General features: G+C 36.4%; 1 protein-coding gene across 2 annotated transcripts in view; it reads left to right on the top strand.

Moving 5' to 3' along the window:
• The window catches only part of DMD (dystrophin), a 2,068,501-nt gene that overhangs the window by 677,365 nt on the left and 1,369,388 nt on the right, over positions 1-21,748 (top strand). For both annotated transcript variants that reach the window (XM_080795194.1, XM_080795193.1), the window contains exons 18-19: positions 3,361-3,484; positions 16,803-16,890. In XM_080795194.1, the coding sequence (XP_080651320.1) occupies positions 3,361-3,484; positions 16,803-16,890 (212 nt within the window). The remainder of the gene's footprint in view (positions 1-3,360; positions 3,485-16,802; positions 16,891-21,748) is intronic.

The following is a 21,748-nucleotide window of genomic DNA, read 5'->3' as shown; positions in this document are numbered from 1 at the left end:
TATGAAGGTCAGGAGGCGTTTGGCTTTAAAAAATAGGAGCCTGGGTGGCTCAGTCGCTTAAGTGTCTGCCTTCGACTCAGGTCATGATCCCAGGGTCCTGGGATCCAGCCCTGCATCAGGCTCTCTGCTCAGCAGCGATTCTGCTTCTCTCTCTCTCTCTCTCCCTCTACCCCTTCCCACTGCCTGTTCTCCCAAATAAATACATTTTTAAAAAATAGGAGTGAATATATTTAAATTTCTATATGTAGAGTTCACTTGAAAGGGAGGGGCTGAATTTGTAGTAGATAGATAACAAAAATCTGATAGACTCACGTGCCTGTAAAGAAGTGAAAGAACAAAGTATATGTATATACCACATTTTCTTTATTCATTCATCTGTTGTTGGACATCTGGGTTCTTTCCATAGTTTGGCTACAATGGAATACTATGCAGCCATCAAAAGAAATGAAATCTTGCCATTTGTGACAACGTAGATGGAACTAGAGGGTATTATGCTTAGTGAAATAAGTCAGTCAGAGGAAGACAATTTTCATATGATTTGCCTGATATGAGGAAGTTGAGAGGCAACGTGGGGTGTTTCGGGGGTAGGAAAGGAATAAATGAAACAAGGTGGGATCGGGAGGGAGACAAACCATAAGAGACTCTTAATCTCACAAAACAAACTGAGAGTTGCTGGGGGGAGGAGGGGCGGGAGAAGGTGGTGGGGTTATGGACATTGGAGAAGGTATATGCTATAGTGAGTGCTGTGAAGTGTGTAAACCTGGTAATTGACAGACCTGTACCCCTGGGGCTAATAATACATTATATGTTAACTAAAAAAAAAACTAATAAAAAAAGAAATAACCTGGCACATTGTTAGACACCACTACTAACTCCTTACTATGTGGAAAAACCAGGTATTTGAGCATTAAATGTATTTTGTATTTTCCATGGAATTGTATGTCCTTGCCTTTAACATAAAACTAAAATGAATTTTATGGGGTGCCTGGCTGGCTCAGTTGGAGGAGCATGTGGCTTTTGATCTGGGGGCTATGAGCTCCAGCACATGTTGGGTATGGAGATTACGTGAGAATAAACAAAAAAACAAAAACAAAAACAAAAAGAAAGAACAAAGTATAAAAGGCTGGTAGAGGGATTGGCTTTAGGCAAAGAAGGGAAACTCACCCAAATATAAGAGAAGGGAATGAGAAGGGCACGTGCAGGTAAGATTGAATATTTGGACATGGGAAGTGGAAGAAATTCTAGTCTGATAATTGCACTTTTCTTGGTGGAGTAAAAACTGTCATCTGCTGATACCTGGAGAAGGAAGATGGGTTAATGCTTTGAGAGCTTTGGAAAAACTAAAATAGTTCCTGCAGAGAGCTGGAGTTCAAGGTGAAAACAATGAAATATGGCAGGATGCTGAGTTCATCTGAGGCTGTTCAGCATTGCTTTAGTTTGGGTTACCTAGGAGTGGATCTGGAGATAAAAATTCAGGTGCAAGTAGTTTATTGGGGGAAGTGATCCCAAGAAGCAGAGTGGGGGAGTGAGATTAGGAAAAGAAGGCAGCCAATAAAGGATACACAAGTGTATTATTGTTGGAGGCAACTGGAGTTGAATCCGTCTGGGAACTCTCTGAGGTTCTGTGTAAATTTCATCATGACAGTCACTCTGAAAGGCAAGGGAGCTGGAATATTGATCTACCAAGGGTCACTCTGGTGAGATTAACATCTCAGCACTTCTTGCCTTCCCCGTGCACTGGCAAGTGAATGACTGCAGGCAGAGAGACACAGTGATCTCTGTATGGTACCAAAGGAAAAGCAAAAATGCTTTTCTTAAAATATTCTGAAGGAAAACCTGCTCTGAATTTTATAGGTAGCTGAGTGAAAACCTGCTCTGAATTTTATAGGTAGCTGAGTGACCAGAGTTAAAGATTTGATTTGGTAAGTTAACATCAAAGAGAGAAAGACAGGTGTTTTAGAAGCATGCGATAGGACTCTATTTCAACGCTGCCACTATGAATGAAGAAACAGGAAACCTGGTAACTTACAGGAAAAAAAAAAAAACAAATGTAGGGAAGATAACAATCACCATGATAAAATGAAAACCCATAGATATTTATAGTCCACATGCAAATAAGAGCTTTGACATTCAGTGACATGGGATTGGAGTCAAAATCTCTGAATTCAGATCTCTGTTCCTTCAGTTTCTTGCTGGGTACCCTTCACTCAGTAAATATTTGTCATTGTGAACCAGGCGCTATTTGAGGTGAAGAATTTTCTAAATTCTCTGTTCATAGATTATTTATAGGTGCTGATAAAATATAGGGGTTCTTAACCAAGAAAAATGCACACACATTTAGAATCGTGCCTGGAATTTCGAGTGAGGTACAAACCTCCTCCCTTGCAACCCATCCATGACTCTCCTCCAGTCTCTGCTTTAACTCGATCTGAGTGACCTGATCAAACTCCCATTGGCTTCATAGGTCTTTATAATAAAAGAATGAGAATATCGGGGTGTATGATTAGATGTCTTTTGCAGCATAACAATGCACTGCAGATTTAGTGGCTCAAGACAGAAGTAATTTATCTTAGGGTTCTGCAGTGTGGGCAGGGCTTTCTGGGTAGTTTTGAGGCTCTAAGTGGTATCAGCTGGACAATTCAATTTGGCTATATTCAGCTGGTGTCTGAGATGGGTCAAAAGGTGAAAGAAAGCTTCCTTCACATGCGTGGTGCCTCATTTACTTCCACATTGTCTCTCCACCTGGCTCGATGGAGCTTCCTTAAAGGGCCATTGGAATTCTCAGCTAACAGTTGCGTTGTCAGTGCATGTTCTAGGGGGACAAGATCCACAGTGCAAGAACTTATGAAGCCTCTGCTTGCCTTATGCTTCCTTATATCCTGTTTGCCCTAGCAAGTCACATAGCCAAATTCAGAGTCGGTATTGTTGGAGACTACACAAGGGCATGGATCTCCAAAGTATGGTTCAATGGGAGCTACTGATAGGAATTTTTTGTTTGCTGTAAGTACTTTCCAGGAAGAAAGAGGGTGATCTTGAGAAGTAGTGATTTTTCAGCCAGTGCAAACACTCAAGCAGAGGCAGAGTGATAGCTTATATGAGATACTCTAGGGAGGCAGTTGCTACACTGAGCTTAATAAGATGACCTCCATGATCATAAGACTGTAGATCAAAGCTAACTCCAAATTTTGAGCCTACATAACTAGGGAAATGGTGGTGCTATTAACAGTAACAAGGGCATCAGGCAGGAGTCTCAGATTGGAAGGCGAATGGTAAATGTAGAGAGACTGCTTTTTTTTTTTTTTCCATATAGAATGAAAGAGATAATCAAGAAAAAATGACCCTTATTTTTTCCTGTCTTAGGTTGGATGTCGATATAACTGAACTTCACAGTTGGATTACTCGTTCAGAAGCTGTGTTGCAGAGTCCTGAATTTGCGATCTATCGGAAGGAAGGCAACTTCTCAGACCTTAAAGAAAAAGTCAATGTAGGTTATGCATTAATTTTTATGTATTTTCCTAAGTTTTGTGCTTATAATCTCTTGCTTTGTACTATCTGATTCTATTAGTTGAAAAGATTAAAGCAATATGGAATAATGCTTTTAAATATATCTTTAAAGTATATATTACATATCTAGCAGAATCAGAGTTTAGCATCGAGAAATGTTTCCAGGTTCTGCTGTGATGGAGCAGGGATGCTTTTCATAAACCTTCTTTAACTTTTATATTATTTAGCAGTAAATTAACAATTTTATAACATGAACTCATATTGATTTTACTTCATGTACTGTTCTGTCACCTCAGGCTAGGACTTAGAAAGCTTGCAGAATAGAATAGATCCTTAGAAATACTATACTTAGGACCCTCTTTATGCTCTCATTATCATCAAAAAGTTATTCTTTATACTCATTAGTACTTGTCATAACAGATTTGCATTGTCCAGATATTTATGTATTGCATTACCATAACCAAAAGGTGTCCAGCCTTTTTCAGTATTTATTTATAGTAAGAAGTAAGAGATGGTTGGCAGTTTTTATTCCCTGCTGAGACATTATAGTTGTGTCCTTCACAATAGGGATTTTTATTAATTTGATAGGAGCTGCTTCATCTTCAAGGACATTATCAGGGCTTTGATATTCCAACTTCTACAATTATAAAATACCCATTTTGGCAATTGTGAGAGCATTTCTATAGGAAGAGTAAATACTCTGTAGCGGGAAGGCTAAAGAAACAAATATTCTGAATATTAAATAATTTTTTCCTATGGAAAGGTCATGTGTGTGGATAACTTAGTTTCATATTTCGACCATTCAGTTTCATGCCAGACGAGTTCTCTTAGATTTTTCCAAACACAGCACTGTCTTAGATACAAGCTAATACTTGCTCTGGGGTTGGAACATTTGGAGAGCAAAAATGATTTTATTCTAGGAGAAAAATCATCTATTTTTTAGGCTGCTTTGAGGTTGGAGGGGGAGATGATTCCATCAACATGTCTCAGAATTAATGATTTCTAAATTGGGAAGTTATTTTAAAAGCATTATTAATTATATACAGTGTTCTGTCACTAGTATAATAACAGACAATTATAAATTTAAGAAATGGGCACTATGATAACATATTATTTTTGAAATTAAACTGAAACACAATATAGGAGAAAATCAGCAAAATATGTTATTCCGGAGTATACTCATTTGAAGGTATGTTTTTTGTTAGGATTGTGGAGGGACATTCAAATGAGTATACTCATTCGAAGGTATGTTTTTTGTTAGAATTGTGGAGAGACATTTGAAAACTGCTTAGAGAAGATTAAGTCTAAAATACATTTTAATGTTCATGTGGTGTATTTGGCCACGGACAGTATGAGTCACCTTGGGCAGACATTTTATTAGCTAATTTAAATTTTTTAAAAATTTATCTCAATAATCTACTTATCTGTTTGTCATTCTATTTCTGTATCTTAAAACAGCTCTGATCAAGCAGGAAAATTGAGTTCCAGCATTTCAAGAATATAAATTCAAAAATTTCCTGTTATCATATGGTTACCTAGAAGCAATTTGCATTTAATCAATAGTGTCAGCAATGACAGACTGAAAGTGCTAAAAAAAATGTACAATATTGTATGAGTGGTTTCCTGATGCCTCATGAGTCACCTTTATCAACTTCTACTCTCATTTTCTGAAATAACAACATCATTCTTAATTGCCTACTAAAATAGGACATGAAATGATTTACCTAGACATTTCCTTCAGGCTAAATATAATATATATGTATTAAAAATCCTTGAGAGAAATACATAGTAATGATGATGGATATGCAGTTTAGTCGTACATTAATTTTCTTCTTCACCTGTCAGTATATGTAACTCATTTTGAACACATGGGAGGCTCATCTCATGAACTTGAGTGGTATTCATTTTTAGGCATCTATTAAAAGTGGCTAAATATTACCTTTCTTTTTCTTTCACTTGACTCCTTCATTCATCTATTACTTTCAAATGCTTTCAGAATATTACCAGTTAAGTTTTATATACTTTTAAACCTAACAAAATTTTCCTTCTCTATTAACCATGTGTTTTATCTATATGATTAACATAATGTACTTAAAAGTTGAATTCTAGGGGACATTTCTACTCCAAGTGGTCCCGGACAACCAATATTGGTATTATCTGTGAACTTACTAGAAAGGTCTGAGCTCAGACCTAATGAATCAGAATTTGCATTTGAACAAGATCCACAGGTGATTCCTTTGTATATAAGGGTTTGAGAATCAGTACTCAAAGGCATCATCTGAGACTTTACCAAACTCCTAGATCCTTTTCTCATTCAGTTAATGTCACTGCTGTTGAGAAGTTCAAGTGGAATCCCATCTTTTTTTGAATTAAGCACCTGGTGACGTAAGGTAGTAATTAAAACAACAAAACAATCTAGTCTTACTGCAAGGTGGTTGTACGCCTGCATAGTGTTCTCTTGAAAGCCTTTGTACCACCTATTAAGCTCAATAGGACTTGGGCTCTTGTTGGAGCCCATGCTTGCTGACACCCATACCAAATAAAGTTTCAGCAAAGTTCTGTTGGAAATCCTGAAGCCAGTTAATTCTACATTTTTCTATTATCTGGATTTGCTGCCCACAATATAGGTATCTCTATTCATCTGTGTTTTTTTGAATCTTCATCTCTCTGCCCTTCTACACTCATGTTCTTTGGCCTTGCTTCTTAGCACCTTCCCACTTACACTCCCTGTGCATTCTGAAGTCCTTCTTCCGAAACCAGCTTTCTATCCTATGTACTCATTCTGGTCCTACTTGGAAAACACTTTCACCCTTAAGAATACCACTAAGACTAATGACTCTTTCACTCCCCCACTCATTTATTTATGTTTTTATTATGTTCAGTTAGCCAGCATGTAGTACATCATTAGTTTTGATGTAGTGTTCATCGATTCATTAGTTGCATATATCCCCCACTCATTTAGAATTGCGTTTCTTCACTTGCCAGGGCCAATTCCAAAGGTACCGCTTTCTGTGTAAAACTATCTCATCCCTTGTGTTTCATGCCCGATGGCCATCTGTCACTTACCATTTTGTGGTATTATTTTTTCATTGAAGACTGGCACCAGGATTACAGTCTTCTCCACCCACGGTATGCCTTCATTAAAAATCTCAGGCTATATTGGTTGTCCTATCTCCAAAAGTTTCCATTTCCCTAATCTGCTCAATTCAGCTACCTCCTTGCATAACTAGACTGTAGATGTTTTTCTGCCAGACATTATTCTGTTTTGGGAATACTATACTTACACAGACACTGGTACTTCTTCATAGCCTTTCCGTGTGTTCCTAGTAAATGTTCTTCTCTCTTTATCTTGGCAATTATTTCAAGTTTTTAATGGGCATAGGAGATGACTTTCCTTCTTAGTTTATTTAAGATAACATTTAACAAATTATGTGTATTTGTGCTCATATTCTTTTCCCCCCACTCTGCCTTGGTGGACGAGATTTTGCTTTGGCTGGTTAAGGCTAATCTCTGTGTGTGTGAGTGTGTGTGTTCTCAATATCTTCACTGTCTGTGTCCTAAGGAACCTGCTTCCCTTCAGCCACACATCTGTATCTTCAATAAAACCCTCCACTCCTTTAAACACATAGGAATATTTTTGTGTCTTAGTTACTCAACTTCTCTGCAGGACTAGACTCTATTAACCTCTTTATCCTTCATGAAATTCTTCCCTCCCTGGGTTTATGGGATACCATTATCTATTGGTTACATTTTGTACACTTTTGGTCATTTGTTCCATCTCCTTTTCCCTTTAATGTTGATATTCTACACAGTTCTTCCCTTGTTTTTCTTCCAGGGATTATCCTCATTCCTTCCTATTCAAATAACATCTATTTTCTAATTACCCCCAAATATGTGCCATTAGCTCATGTCTCTCCCTTGAAGCCCAAGCCAGTTTATTTAATTGCTTAATAGATGACTTTAATTGGATATTTGCCTGAAAACTTAAAATAAATCTCATGATCTCCCTAGCCCTCCTTTATTCTTTATCTTTCCTTTCTTTCCTCCGACAGCCTAATCCAGAAACCTAAAAGCTAACTGGGTCGACGAGATTTTTTTTTCCTAGCATTTGTAAGTCCACCCAAGATCAATTAATTTCATTCCCTTAACCACTCTTGAAACTGTCTACTTCTCTCTATTCCTACCACTACAACCCTGATTAAAACTAATATCCCAGGTTACCTCTGTTTAAGATGACAATCCCCAGCCGGTCTTCCCTGCTGCTAATACTGTATTCCTTTAGAGATTTTCACATCACTTTTGTCAAAGTGAACTTACTAAAACATAAATACTATCCTATTATGCCTCGGTTGATATTCACTTGAAAAAGCAAAAAGCAGCCACTGATAATCAGGAGCTGGCTGGGCACTTCAGTTAGGCCTTAGAGATACTTGATGATGGCTAGTGCTCACAGCTAGCCTAAGGTTTCTTCTGCTGAATATGTGCAATGGCTCAGTATGCCAATAGCATAAAAGGCCACTTCAGAATTATACTGGATCAAGACCGAAACATGACCATCTTGTAACCATGTTTCAACAGACAGAAAAATAGTCTGCAGATCTCCCCAAATGACTGCATATCCCCCATCTTCACTAATGTTACAGATGATGCTGCCTTACCAATCATGGTTTTAGCCTCTCTACATTGTTCCTGCCATCTAGATAAAAATTTTTAAGATGCCTGGCCACAGAAGGACCTCTATTTCCTTATGGCATCTAATTAAAGGCAAAGCCCTGCTTCCCTGACCACCCTCTTCACCTTACATGTACCCAAATCCAATCAACTCTAACCATCCTCGTAGAGACCTACCCCATAGTCCGCTATTATATGCCACCTCTCCTGTTGCAATCACAAAATCAACTTTGTCTATATCCGCATGTTCCTGGTGGCCTTTGGTGGGAAGGTATTGACAGTCAGTATTTTCATGTTGCTTTTGTGAAGGTTACCGTGACCTGATTTCTATTACTGTATCCGTTCTGATTTCTGGCCATTCTAACATTGATTAGATTGCTGGTTTCTAGAACTTAGCAACTAGAACTTAATTTGTTTTTGTTTTTTTGGTTTGGTTTGACTTACTTTGGTTTTGGCATGCTGGTGACTAATATAGTGCCTGGTACTTAACACAGTTGATCTTTGACTATATGAATAAGTGATTTTTTTTTCAGTTCTTCAGGCACATTTTAAACAGGCTCTGCTACCAATCTGAAGGATATAACAACTTCTGAATAAACATTTGAGTGAATAAATTACTTTTTCTGTCAAAGGGCAAAACTTCATTATAGAATGTTAAGTGAATAGAAAATTAATTGCTTCTAAAGTCAGGGTAGGCCTCTGGGGAATCTGGAACTTACTTTCATATTAATTAGAGAAGATGTCATGAAAGGAGGAGGCTTTTAAGAGATGCCGATAAAGAAGGAGGAAGAGGTCATAGAGTGTTTTTAATCAACTTATTAGAGAATCAGTAAACTTCCCTTCTTTGTATACTTTGCTTAAAACTTAATTACGTTTCTTTTTTCTCTATACAACTCAACTGCCTTTTATTTTGCACTTAAAGTTATCTATTTTAGAATTCATGATGTCCTGATAACTCTAAGAATTTTTATGGACCTCTTATTGATACACACACACACACACATACATACATATAAACACATTTTAAAGAGTTTGTTTATTTATTTATTTGACAAAGAGACACGGGGAGAGAAGGAACACAAGCAGGGGGAGTGGGAGAGGGAGAAACGGACTTCCCGCTGAGCAGGGAGCCTGACTCCAGGCTTGATCCCAGGACCCTGGGATCATGACCTGACCCGAAGGCATATGCTTAATGGCTGAGCCACCCAGGCACCCCAGGACCTTTAATATATTTTAAAATTAACAATGTATTCCTTATAGAATGGTTAACTGATGCCTTTTTTTTAGCTTTTGTCTTTTTTTTTTTAAAGATTTTATTTATTTATTTGACAGACAGAGATCACAAGTAGGCAGAGAGGCAGGCGGAGAGAGAGAGGAAGAAGCAGGCTCCCCGCTGAGCAGAGAGCCTGATGTGGGGCTCGATCCCAGGACCCTGGGATCATGACCTGAGCCGAAGGCAGAGGCTTTAACCCACTGAGCCACCCAGGCGCCCCTCTCACTCACCTTTTTGTCCCCCCCCGCAACCCTTAGCTTTTGTCTTTACTTGAAGTTACCTGTACTAGGTACAACAGAATCCGAGTACTAGCTTCTAAATGTATGATCATATATTGAATATCTATTGTCTAAAGTATTTCATATTCTGTTAAGAAAATCATTTCAAAAGTCTATGTTCTATTGGAAAAGCTCGATTCGTTTAAGATTAAAAATACTGTGTGTGTGTATGTGTACATACACATACATATACGATAAACAGAGAGGCACACAAACAAAAAAGCTAGATGAGGTTCCTGAGGATGACAGATTAGAGAAATATAAGCATGTCTAGGGTAGAGATGCTTTCCCAAATAAGGTGATTTCTAAGAGGTAGTTTTAGTTATGGGTACTTAATGCTATAATAAGCATTGTACCTGGCAAGAAGAAAATTGGTGCCCTTTATGAAAGATCCTTCTTTATAGTGGGGAGAAATGAAATCTGACTGCAGATACTTGGACTAACATTGAAGATGAAATGCATAGAACAGAATGGATGTTATGGTTGAAGAGCATTCTGGTGATACTCTTGGCCTTGAAAACAAGGGAAAAGCCAATATATACAAATGTAAATACACACACACACACACACACACACAAATGCATCACACATGTAAATATACCACACACACATGTGTGTGGGTGTATACACACATACATATTTACCTATGCATCTGTCTATAGAAAGAGGAGAGAGAGAGAGAGAGACAGACCACCATGGAGGAGGATTAAAGACTGAAGATGCTGAACATTTGAAAATATCTAAGAAAAAATTTCCCTGAAATCTGTGAGACCAATAAAATGTTGTTGCTCTTATTCTCTCATGATAACAAAACATTTCAACATGTCAGTGTAATATGACATGATCTGAAAATGCAGGAACAATTTAATTAGGGTCCTTTAAGATGTGATATTTCTACTAGCCAACTAGAGCATTTGTTTTTCTTTTATTTTTTTAAATTTAAATTCAGTTAGCCAGCATATAGTACATCATTAGTTTTTGATGTAGTGTTCATTGATCCATTAATTGCCTATAACACCCAGTGCTCATCACATCAGGTGCCTTCCTTAATGCCCATCACCCAGTTACCCCATCTCCCCACCCACCTCCCTTTCTGAATCCCTCACTTGGTTTCCCAGAGTCCATAGTCTCTTATGGTTTATCTCCCTTTCTGATTTCTTCCCATTCAGTTTTCGCTCCTTTCCCTTATGGCCCTCTGCACTATTCCATATAGTCCACATATGAGTGAAACCATATGATAATTGTCTTTCTCTGATTGACTTATTTCACTTAGCATAATACCCCCCAGTTACATCCATGTCAATGTAAATTTGTTACAAATTTACACCTTTGCAGAGCATTTTAACTGTGGGCAGGGTGGGAGAGACAATAATATTGTATATGGAGGCATTAAGCTACACTGGACCTCACCTTACTGTGCATCTAACTATGTATCAGGTACTCTTCCATGCCCTGGAGATAAGATGAAGAAGGAAATTCATGAGGATATCTGACCTTTTACAGTTCTATTCCAGTGAGGAAGGTCAAAATTAAGTAAGAATATGAAAAATGTATAGAATGTTAATGATGAGTGTCAAAGGCAAAAATGAGGAACGAGAGCTAGGAAATGTGTGTATGTGCTTGTGTGTGTGTGTGTGTGTGTGTGTGTGTGTGTGTGTGTGTGTGTGTAGATAGATTAGCAGGAGAAGGCTTCCCTGAGAAAGTGACATTTAAGTAAAGATCCAATAATGAAGTACTATATGGTGACTAACATAACATAATAAAATAACTAAAGATCTAAAGGCAGTGAGGAATTTATAGATACCTGAGATAAGAGTATTTCTAGCAGAGGGAGGAGTGAGTATATAGGTCTAAGGGAGGAGCATGCCTGGAATGTCAGGGAACAACAGAGTATGGCGGAGGTGAAGAATCAGGTGTCACAGAAAAAGAAGTCCAAGAGATTAAGGGGGTTAAGGTTACATGGGCCATGGTTAAGACTTGGGCTTTTACTCAGATGAGGAGGAAGCCACTAGAGAGTTGAGTTAATATCTATTGTGTCTGGATTCTTCTGTCTGCTCCGTTGAGAATATATCGTCAAGGAACAGAGGTTCCTACTTCTGTAGAAATAGCATTTAGTAGGCTATTTGGAAGCATCTAGACCACTGGGTTATAATGGAGTTTTGTTTTGTTTAGTTGTTTTTTTTTGTTTGGTTTGTTTTGTTTTTATGAGTGTGATAGTACTGAGCACAGTAATAACAGCATTTTCTGGGTATGTTTTGAGGTTACCATCAACAGGAATTTCAGAGGGATTGGATATGAGGTTAGAGGAAAAAAAAAGAACAGTCAAGAAGGATTTGGCCTGAAGTTTTTGGCCTGAAAAATGAAGAACTAGATGTTATTCTCTACATGTATACAGGGAGATGTGGAGGAACCAGCACAGGGATTGAGTAAAGGGAGTCCTTGAGCTAGGAGGAAGACTTGAAACCTCCCTAAGAAATTATTTGAAGAAGAAGTATCCTCTGAATCAAATTATGATGATAAGTAAGTTGAGAGCTGAGGATCCGCCATTGAATGAAGTAGCACAAAAGGCTCATGGTATCATTTAAAAAAAAAAAATTTTGATGGAACTGAATAAGGGAATAGGTATGAAGACCAGTTTTTTCTTTCTCTTTTCTTTCTTTCATGGCTAGTTTTCACTTTGCAGTGTAGACCTGTGGAGGGCTAATGTTTCTCCTGGTGGCACATACCTCTTTAAAGTCAGGGATATGCCCTCTCTTTTCCAGAAGTATATCTCTCTCCAGATTTTGTTTTTGGTGATCGTGCCATTTTTATTTTACTTCTTCTATGCAGTTGACATATTTTTTCTGAGAAAATGAGAGAAGGTAGAAGCATTAGTAACTACCAATCTAACCTATTTTAAGACAGAAGTTCATATATTTTATTTGAAAATGAGTGCATAGGTGTCCAGGTCCAGCAAAAAAAGAGGAGTTTCAGTGATGTTTATTTAGTAAACTTCTTTAACACTTTGTATATGTGATTATCTGGACACTTGACATTCACTTTTGTGATCAGGTAATCTAATTAACTATTAGGGCAAGATTTTTTTCTTAAACGTTTTTTTAAAGTTATTGAAATCACTGTTCACTTTGATGTCCACATGTGGCATTTGGCGATGTTCTCAGTTTATGACATTCCATTTGTTACAGCTTGGTTATTTCTAGATTTTCATTTTTCTATGTAAGAATTGTCCCAATTTTGGAAATAAGTTATTTGAAGAACCCCCTTTAATCTTCTTAGAATCCCTGAAGGGTAGGTATCTTTATTGTTACTTTACATAGAAAGTATTGATGCTCAGAAAGGTTGAATCACTTTCCAAATGCCAAACAGCTGGTAAGCAGTGGAGATAGAATTCAGACCATGTGAGAATAGAATGACTCCAAAACTTTTCATTACCTTCTTGACTGTCCTCTGGCTACTCTAAATTTTCTCATTTTTTATCAACCATCTACAGCTGTGTCTGAAATGAAATGTTTTCTGGAGTCTTCAATGTCTTGTTCATACTCCTGAAAGCACATTTGTGCCAATATCTCTCTTTATTTTCCAATATTCCTCTTTAAAACGATGTTACTTAACATAACCCAGATATCATCTAAACACTGATACATGGTGTTGATTCAATGCTTCTTTCTCAGGACTGTCTCTCTATTTATATACCACTTAATCGGTTTCTGTATAATATACATCTGGCAATGAGGTACAGTAATTGAGGTGTACATGGAGTTTCTGGTCATCTTATAGGCTGTCAGTGTGTATTCTGAGTAATCAGGCATCCCTTCTGATAGCTTGGCGCCCATGCTGCATTACTGCTTAAATATTTTGAATATCATCTTTGACTACATCCAGACTATCAGGTTGCCTTTTCTGTGAGTCATAGTCAGATACGTTCAAAGGTGTTTGATTAATTTCAATTGAAATACCCTTAGAGCAGCAGAGTGGGTCTGAAAGAGAGCTGAATTTGTAAATAGGTGATTGGGGTTCTAATATTGGATCTAAAACTTTCCACTTCTACAATCTTGTATATATGACTTAATCTTGCTGATGCTCAGTTTTCTCTTGTATAAAAGAGGACAAAATACTGCTGATTCCTTCTGTCCCACCAAATTATGAAATACATATGCATAATTTGGTACACAATATGAGCAATTCCATTTTTATCATGATTATGCCAGTGTTCTCAAATATTTAATACACCTCTGTGTGCCTCACTTTCTTCCTCTGTCAAATTGTGAGAGTAATAGTAACTACTCCATACATGATTGTTTTCTTGTGGTTATTGCTATTATATGTATATGAGAAAAACTAGAATAGTGTGATTTAACCAGACTGAATATTTAAGCTAGTTACCCCTGAAATAATCAAATAGAAGTTTTCCCCTCTGTGAGGAATACCAATTGATTATTCCATTAGATGCTTAGAATAAAAATATTATGATCATGACATTTAGAAAGCCAATGATAATTTCATCATTTATAAAGACAACATTGTGCTCTGATTCTACTCCTTATGTAATTTCATATATAAAAAAAGCAAAAACTCTGTAGTTAAAATAGAAACCCCTCTGATAGGGAAGGGTAACTCTAACATTGTTTAACTTGGAGAATACCTGTTTGTTGTTACTGTTCTTGTTCTTTTGTAGTACATGTATGTTTTTACTTCTCTCTCTTTTTCTTCCTCCCTCCCTCTCTCTCTCTCTCTCTCCCCCTCTTTTCCACCCCCCTGCTCGCCCTTTTCCTGCTGTAGTTCAAATGTGGAATACCCCACATCCTGCTATAGCTCTTGGTACTTGTCAATGTTAACTATTTACTTAGAATGTGCTTATTTTTTCTCTTCTAAAGTACTCAGAGTCTTTTACAAATAACATTTACCTTTTAATAGAGAATAAATTTAAAGTATTGGAAAACATGTGCCAATAAGCTGCCTCTGTTTCTATAAAGGAACAGAGAATTTAGAAGACAAAAATTGACAGTTGAGAAAATGTAAATTTTTGAACTTCATCTAGATTCTTACCTTTAACAAGATGTTGTAGCTATTTTATTTTCACGGACTTTTCTCTACTGGAAAGTTGGACTCTTCCAGGGTTATGCAAATACTTGTGTCAACAATTTGATAATGCCTCTCTGAAAATGATTTTCAAGGTAACACAGAAGTTTCACCTGTTAATTGGTATGGGATCCTGGGAGCATATAATCCCCAAACACCACAGTCTCTGTGCTTTGAAATTTTCAAGTAGAATCTAAGATACTAAAATGTGTCTATCACTTAGAATTTCCCTACTGATGAGATGAAGCTGAATTTTCATTTGCTGTCCGTGACAACATAACATAAAACGTATATTTTCAAGATAGAGTATACATACTTTAAAAAACCCTAGAACTATCATTTTATGGTATTTTCATTTGTTTTGCTAAATTTTATTTAGTATTTTATAAATTACAGTTCTTTTCCTGATAGGATATATTCTGTTGTCTACAGGCTTTTTTAAAACATTTTGCATTCTTGGCATTTAATCCAATAATCCTCCTTCATGAAACTGTTCCTCAAATAATTTTAAAAGCCCTCCCTTCAATTGTGGTTATTTCTTTAAATTATAGAATTGTTTTAAATATTTTTAAATGTATGGATTATAGTATGAGCATTCCCATCATTTGGTGTGCTTGGGAAATAGTCTAGTTTAGCAATATGATGATTCCTTATTTCTCTGAATGTATTTCTGGTGTTGCCATAATATCTTTATCTGTATTTAGTCTACATATCTGTCTTCCTATCTCTTTATTGGCTTTCAGAGGGAAGACACTAGATCTGCACTGTATAATTACAATTGGCACTTGACACAGGGTGGCTTTTTAAATTTAAATTTAATTATATTAGATGAAAAATTAGTTTCCTCAGTCACACCGCCACCTTTCAAGTACTCAGTACCCACAGGTGGCTAGTGGCTACTGTACTGAACAACACAGATATATAATATTTTCATGCTTGTAGAAAGTTCTATTTAACAATGCTTGGCAGAGTGTGCACATATCGATTACAGGCCTCCTGCATGTACTCCAGTATTACATTTGTTTAAATACTTATAAATCAAAATAAAATTAAAAAAATTATCAGATACAGAATAACCTCCTGTCACAAAGTCAAGTGAAATCTTCGATGTTATTATTGGGTCATAGGAGTATTGCTCTAAATGTATGTTAAATGCCTTAAAGCTTGCTTTTTCAGCAGGTAGTTATGTTTTAGGACATATAACATGGTATAGCCACATATTTTATTGATTATGATCATACAGTTCAATTGTATCATAGTTTAATATTTATGTATATTAATGTATATATGATATATATCTGTAGGGGCATTGTTAGCTAAACCCAACAGTGAGTATTAAATGCTAGATTTTGTTAATTTAAGTCATTGTGGTTTTGTTGTTCAAAAGTTAACTTTAAGTTAGGAGAAATGAAGAAATGAATTTAGAAAGCTTTTTGAAACTGAATCTATTTTCCCTTGAAATGGGAGTACTTTGAAAGTTTCAGGGTGAAAAATTAACCTGTAGTCTTGTATTTAGATAAATAAGGATTTTTTTGCTAAATTATTCATGATAGTATGCTTTTTCCTTTTTATATACTTACAAGATTTTCTGTTGATTTTTAATACAGAATACATACCTAGTTTCAGCAATTTCAGTAGTGTGTATTTAAAAGACAAATTTTAGTTTTAAGTATGTCACTTTATCCTTTCATTGTTTCTTATTATTTGCTTTTTTTGCAGCCTTATAGTGCATTAGAAACTATTGTGTAAAAAAAAAAAAAGTAAAGAGTAGAAATCTTATTAAAAGTAGTAGCAATTCAGTATGAAATTGGCTTGTGCTTTCATTGTCATTTTGATGATTCTGGTGCAAGAAACTTGAGAAAAAAATTCTTTAGATTCACATGATAAGCTGACAGAGTGAAATATCTTAAGGATTGAAAGGGCAAGTAGAAGTTGTAATTACTGTGTAGCTTCACAATCCTTGTATTGAAATACTCACCTTTGCTATCATGCTGCAGGCCATAGAGCGAGAAAAAGCCGAGAAGTTCAGAAAACTGCAAGATGCCAGCAGATCAGCTCAGGCCCTGGTGGAACAGATGGTGAATGGTAATTACACGGAGTTGATTTAGATAATCTTCTTAGGGATTTGATAAACACATAGGTTCATATTTATCAGCTGAATTATATCAGACAAGCACTTCCTGAATGCAAATTTAAATTAAAGTGAGTTTGTGAGCTTTTTATTATTCTTTCTTAATGCTAAGCGAATTATTACAGGAAATTCATCTTTGAGTCCAGTGGAAGAAAATGGGATGTGCTAGAATATGTTATCAATCTGTTGCAGAGAAATCAATTTTAATGGAAATCCTGCTAGCATTTGTCCAAATAATTTAAGAAAATAAGGTTTGCAGAAATCATTGGAAATGTAAGCAATCATATACTATATGTAAACTGATTGTAATCTGATTTTAAGTAATTCTTGCAATATATTTTCCCAAACAGACTAAAATTATGTGTAGGACTTCATCAGCATACCTGTTGGCTAATTTGATATTTTCTATATTGTCTTTCATTTTTTTACTTACTTTACACATGTCATCTCAGAAGAAACTTCATTTTTTAACTTCAGTTGTTTTTGAGCAAGGTAAAAGTACAAAGCCAACACATTTTTTTCTTTTTATTTTTTTATCCATTTCTTATTTATTTATTTAGAGCAATTGTGAGTGGGTGGGTGTGGAGTAGGGGCAGAGGGAGAGAGTATCTTAAGCAGGCTCCATGCCCAGCAAAGAGTCCAAGGTGGGTCTTGATCTCAAAATCCTGAGATCATGACCTGAGCCAAAATCGAGTCTGATGCTTAACTGACTGAGCCACCCAGGCACCCCCCCTTTATTTTGAAATTCTTTTTTTCTTTTTTGAGAATGAATTAAAATTAGGGGCGCCTGGGTGACTCAGTTGATTAAGTGGGTGCCTTGGGCTCAGGTCAGGATCCCAGGATCCTGGGATGGAGCCCTGTGCTGGGCTCCTTGTTCAGTGAGGAGCCTGCTTCTCCCTCTCCTCCATGCTTTCTGTCTCTCTCTCTGTCTCTCTCTTAAATAAAATCTTTAAAAAAAATTACTTTTTCCTAACAGTGCTTCAGAAGATGTCTGAACAAAATATGTTACTGACGTTGATTGTGAACAAACATTTTTGAAATTATTATTGTCTCAGTACTGCAGTCATTTCCAGATATGAGTAATTTATGAGAATCAGGGATAATGCTATTTTCAAACAAGATTTTTTTTAATATTTCACAGGATATGTTTACAAGAGTATAATAACCAAATGTAACAAATGTTTTTGTTGTGCATGACAGCTTTTTCCAGGATCTGCCTGCATTCTGGAACATAATTTTTGTGCATGAAATATTTTTTGCCTTAATTGCCATGTTGGCATTAAAAAGTTCAGTGATCTTCCTAGGAAATCAATTCTTTTTTTTTTCTTTTAATGAGCCCCATGACTGTATTTGGTTAACAATAAAAACAAGCAAACATGACAGCTGAGGATTGGGTTAACAAGTTAATAAATATATAGACAATGCAAAATACTGAAAGTTTGTTGAGCTGTATGTTGCTAGGTGGTATAACTGATGAATTTGATAACAGCATTTTCATATTAAATGAAATTGTGTGATCTAAAAAATAGGCTTGTAGCCACTATACAATTTCCCAATAGCAACTATATTGTCACTTTTTTTATTTGTATAAGCCAATATAAAAGCTATACTCTTAAATGGTCTCCTTTCATAATCAAATGTCAAGCATACATTACCTCAGATCATTATTCAAGAAGCACTTAAAATTTAGAAATGTAGGAAATGATTTTTTTTGTAATTAAAACCATATACAGATTTAAAATGATCATATGATTAGTGATATCATTTCCTAGATTGTTGCCCTCAAAGCTCTAAATTTAGGAGGCATGAAGAAAACTCAGGACATATACTTGGTCCTTAATAAATATCAATTGGTGAAATTCTTCTTAGCAAAGCAAAGTTAAGACAGTTACTGAGATAAGTTTGGTCAGAAAATAATAATACTTTTGAAGGACAATGCTAACTTGTGTGGAGAGCAAAGAGCAGTAAGAACTAGGGGTGTGATTTCAGACACTGCTCATAGATTGACTGTATCGATCAAATTTTAAGCTTCTCATGTGTTATGCCAATAAAGATAAGGTCTGACTGTTAAGTGATTAGGCTCAAATTTGGGCTCTATTTAGAGCATAGCTCTTCTACTCCATTCATTCACACATTTTACATCATTACTAAAAAGTAGATTAAAGGATTCTAACTTTTTGTTCCTTTTTCTCAGTCTTACACAGAATAAATTTCATAACATTTATTTTATGTAATTGTAAAAACTATAAGTAAAGGCAGACATATGCGTAAGTGCCTGGAGTATCTCTCTCCAGGTATATTTTTTGGGGACCTCCTCACCCTAAGTTACAATAGCTCTGCTGGCATAGGACCAAAAACTGGAGTTTACTAGTTCGGCTCGTGAAGCCAAAGGACCAAAATGAACTTTCTCTAAACCAGGTTTCTAACCATTATCTTGGTTAAGGTCTTCAGTTTACAAGCCCAGAATTTCTTTTGTCAAGTTTAAGCTATGGAATACAATAAAACTCATAACCATATAAAACACATACATTCTTGTCCTGTTATTTATAAAGAAGGACAATAAGAACTGAATCATGGTACTTCATTTATGACCTCATGTAAATGTTCATTCCTTTTAACCACATCTCTTGGCCTCAAAAATTAAGATAAAGACAAATCATTCTTGTACAGTGTTATTAATATCATGCAACTACTACAAATTTATGGTTTATGTATGTTTTATTGTGATAACCACATTTAACACATATAGTGTAAAATAGGTGTAAAATAGCATAACTGTTGTATCTTCAAAAGCATTTTATAATATTTTCCATGTATGTATACATAGAAAGGTAAATTTTCTACTTCAGATACTTTAAGATTAGAGCGTTGTTTTTTTCAAATATCTGGAATGATTTTGGAAGTCCACTTTCAAATTTTTCTTCAGAGTGAAAATCTAAGACTTGCAAAAAAAAATCCTCAACACTTGTATCACTCTGTTTCAAAACTGATATAAAATATATGACACATATTTCCAAATACACTTTTGATCATTTCTAAAGAACTACTGAAAGAATGATTTTTTAGCATTAAGAAATGCAGAAAATGGGAGAGAAAGATGGCAGAGGAATAGGAGACCTAAATTTCATCTGGTCCCAGAAATTCAGCTAGATAGTCATCAAACCATTCTGAACATCTATAAAGTCAACAGGAGATTGAGGAGAAGAATAGCAGCAATTCTATGAACAGAAAAGCGACCACTTTCTGGAAGATAGGACATGTGGAGAAGTAAATACGAGGTGACATACGGGAAGATAGATGGCGAGGGCGAGGAGAGGAAGTCTTCATCAACTGGCTCCCGGCAAGTGAGAGAGCAGCGGAGCACAAAATCAGAACTTTTAGAAGGCTTCTCTGCAGAGGGATGATGCTCCAGTGGCTAAGCAGGGGGTGGAACCCTCAGGTCCCTCAGGATCATAGAAGGATCGGGGGTGTCTGAGTGTCACAGAGCTCCCAGATATCAGAGCAGGGAGGCCAGCTGCAGAGATGGAGCTGAGGAGTGAGCTCTCAGCTCAGGGTTGCCATAAACCAGGATCCGCAGCAGTCAGGCCACTGCTCTTCTAACAGGGACCCCACAAGTGGCAGGCCTCCCTCTCCTTTCTCCACTGGGAGGGGCAGTATGGGAGCATGCTGCAGGAACCTACTGGGTTTGAAGACCACAAATGGGATCATGTGCCAGAGATAGAAATGCTCAGTTACAGGCCAGGTGAGCATGGAATGTGGCCAGAGACCAGAGATACAGGAGTGATTGTCTGCTTTTCTCCAATGGTGCATTGAGGAATAAGACCCCGAGTTCTCAGCTCCTCTGGGCTGGAGATTGGGAGGCCACCATTTTCATTCTTGTCCTCCAAAGCTGTACGGAAAGTGTTCAGGGAACAAAGGCTATGGAGCAAACCCAAGCAGATTACTCAGCCTGGCCCCTGGCAGGGGCAGTGCGATTCCACCTTGGGAAAGACATTTGAGAATCACTGTGCCAGCCACCCCCCCGCCCCCGCCAGAAGATCAGCAAGAACATCCAGCCAAGACCAAGTTTACCAATCAATGAGAAATGCAAAACTCCAGAACTAGGGGACTACAGCACATGGAATACATGGCTTTTCCACCCAAGATTCTTTAGTCTAACAAAATTGAATTTTTTGAAATTTTCTTTATTTTTTTTGAATTTTTCCTCTTTTCTATTTTAACCAACATCTTATCAATACCTTTTTAAAAAAATCTTTGTTAATTTTCATTTTTACATTCATATTCTATCCCTTCATTGTATTTAAACTTATTTTTTTGTATAAATGTATATAACTTTTTCTTTATCTAAAATTTTGGGATATAGTTTCTTCTAACAGACCAAAATATACCCTAAATCTAGTATATGGCTTTTCCCTAGTCTCCTGCCTGATCACATTCTCTCCCTTTTTCAAAAAATTTTTTTTCTTTCTTTTTTCAACCAACTTCTTATCAATTCCTCTTTTATAGTCTTTTATAATTTTCATCCTTATAGTCAGATTCCATCCCTTCATCATATTACCCTTATTTTTGTATGTGTATATATATATATATATATATATATATATATATATATATATATTTTACTTCCTTTAAAATTTTGGGAGGCAGTTTCTTTTAAACAGATCAAAATATGCCCAAAATCAACTATGTGGATCTGTTCTGTTCACCAGTCTTATTTTTTTCCCCTTTATTTTCCCCTGGTTTCAGGTCTCTTCTGATTTGTTTAGTGCATATTTTTCGGGGTCATTGTTACCCTTTTAGCATTTTGTTCTC

Source organism: Martes martes (assembly GCF_963455335.1).
Source record: "Martes martes genome assembly, chromosome: X".
Classification (NCBI taxonomy): Eukaryota; Metazoa; Chordata; class Mammalia; order Carnivora; family Mustelidae; genus Martes; species Martes martes.
The sequence above is the reverse complement of the archived record's forward strand: the minus strand, read 5'-3'. Positions and strand labels throughout refer to the sequence as shown.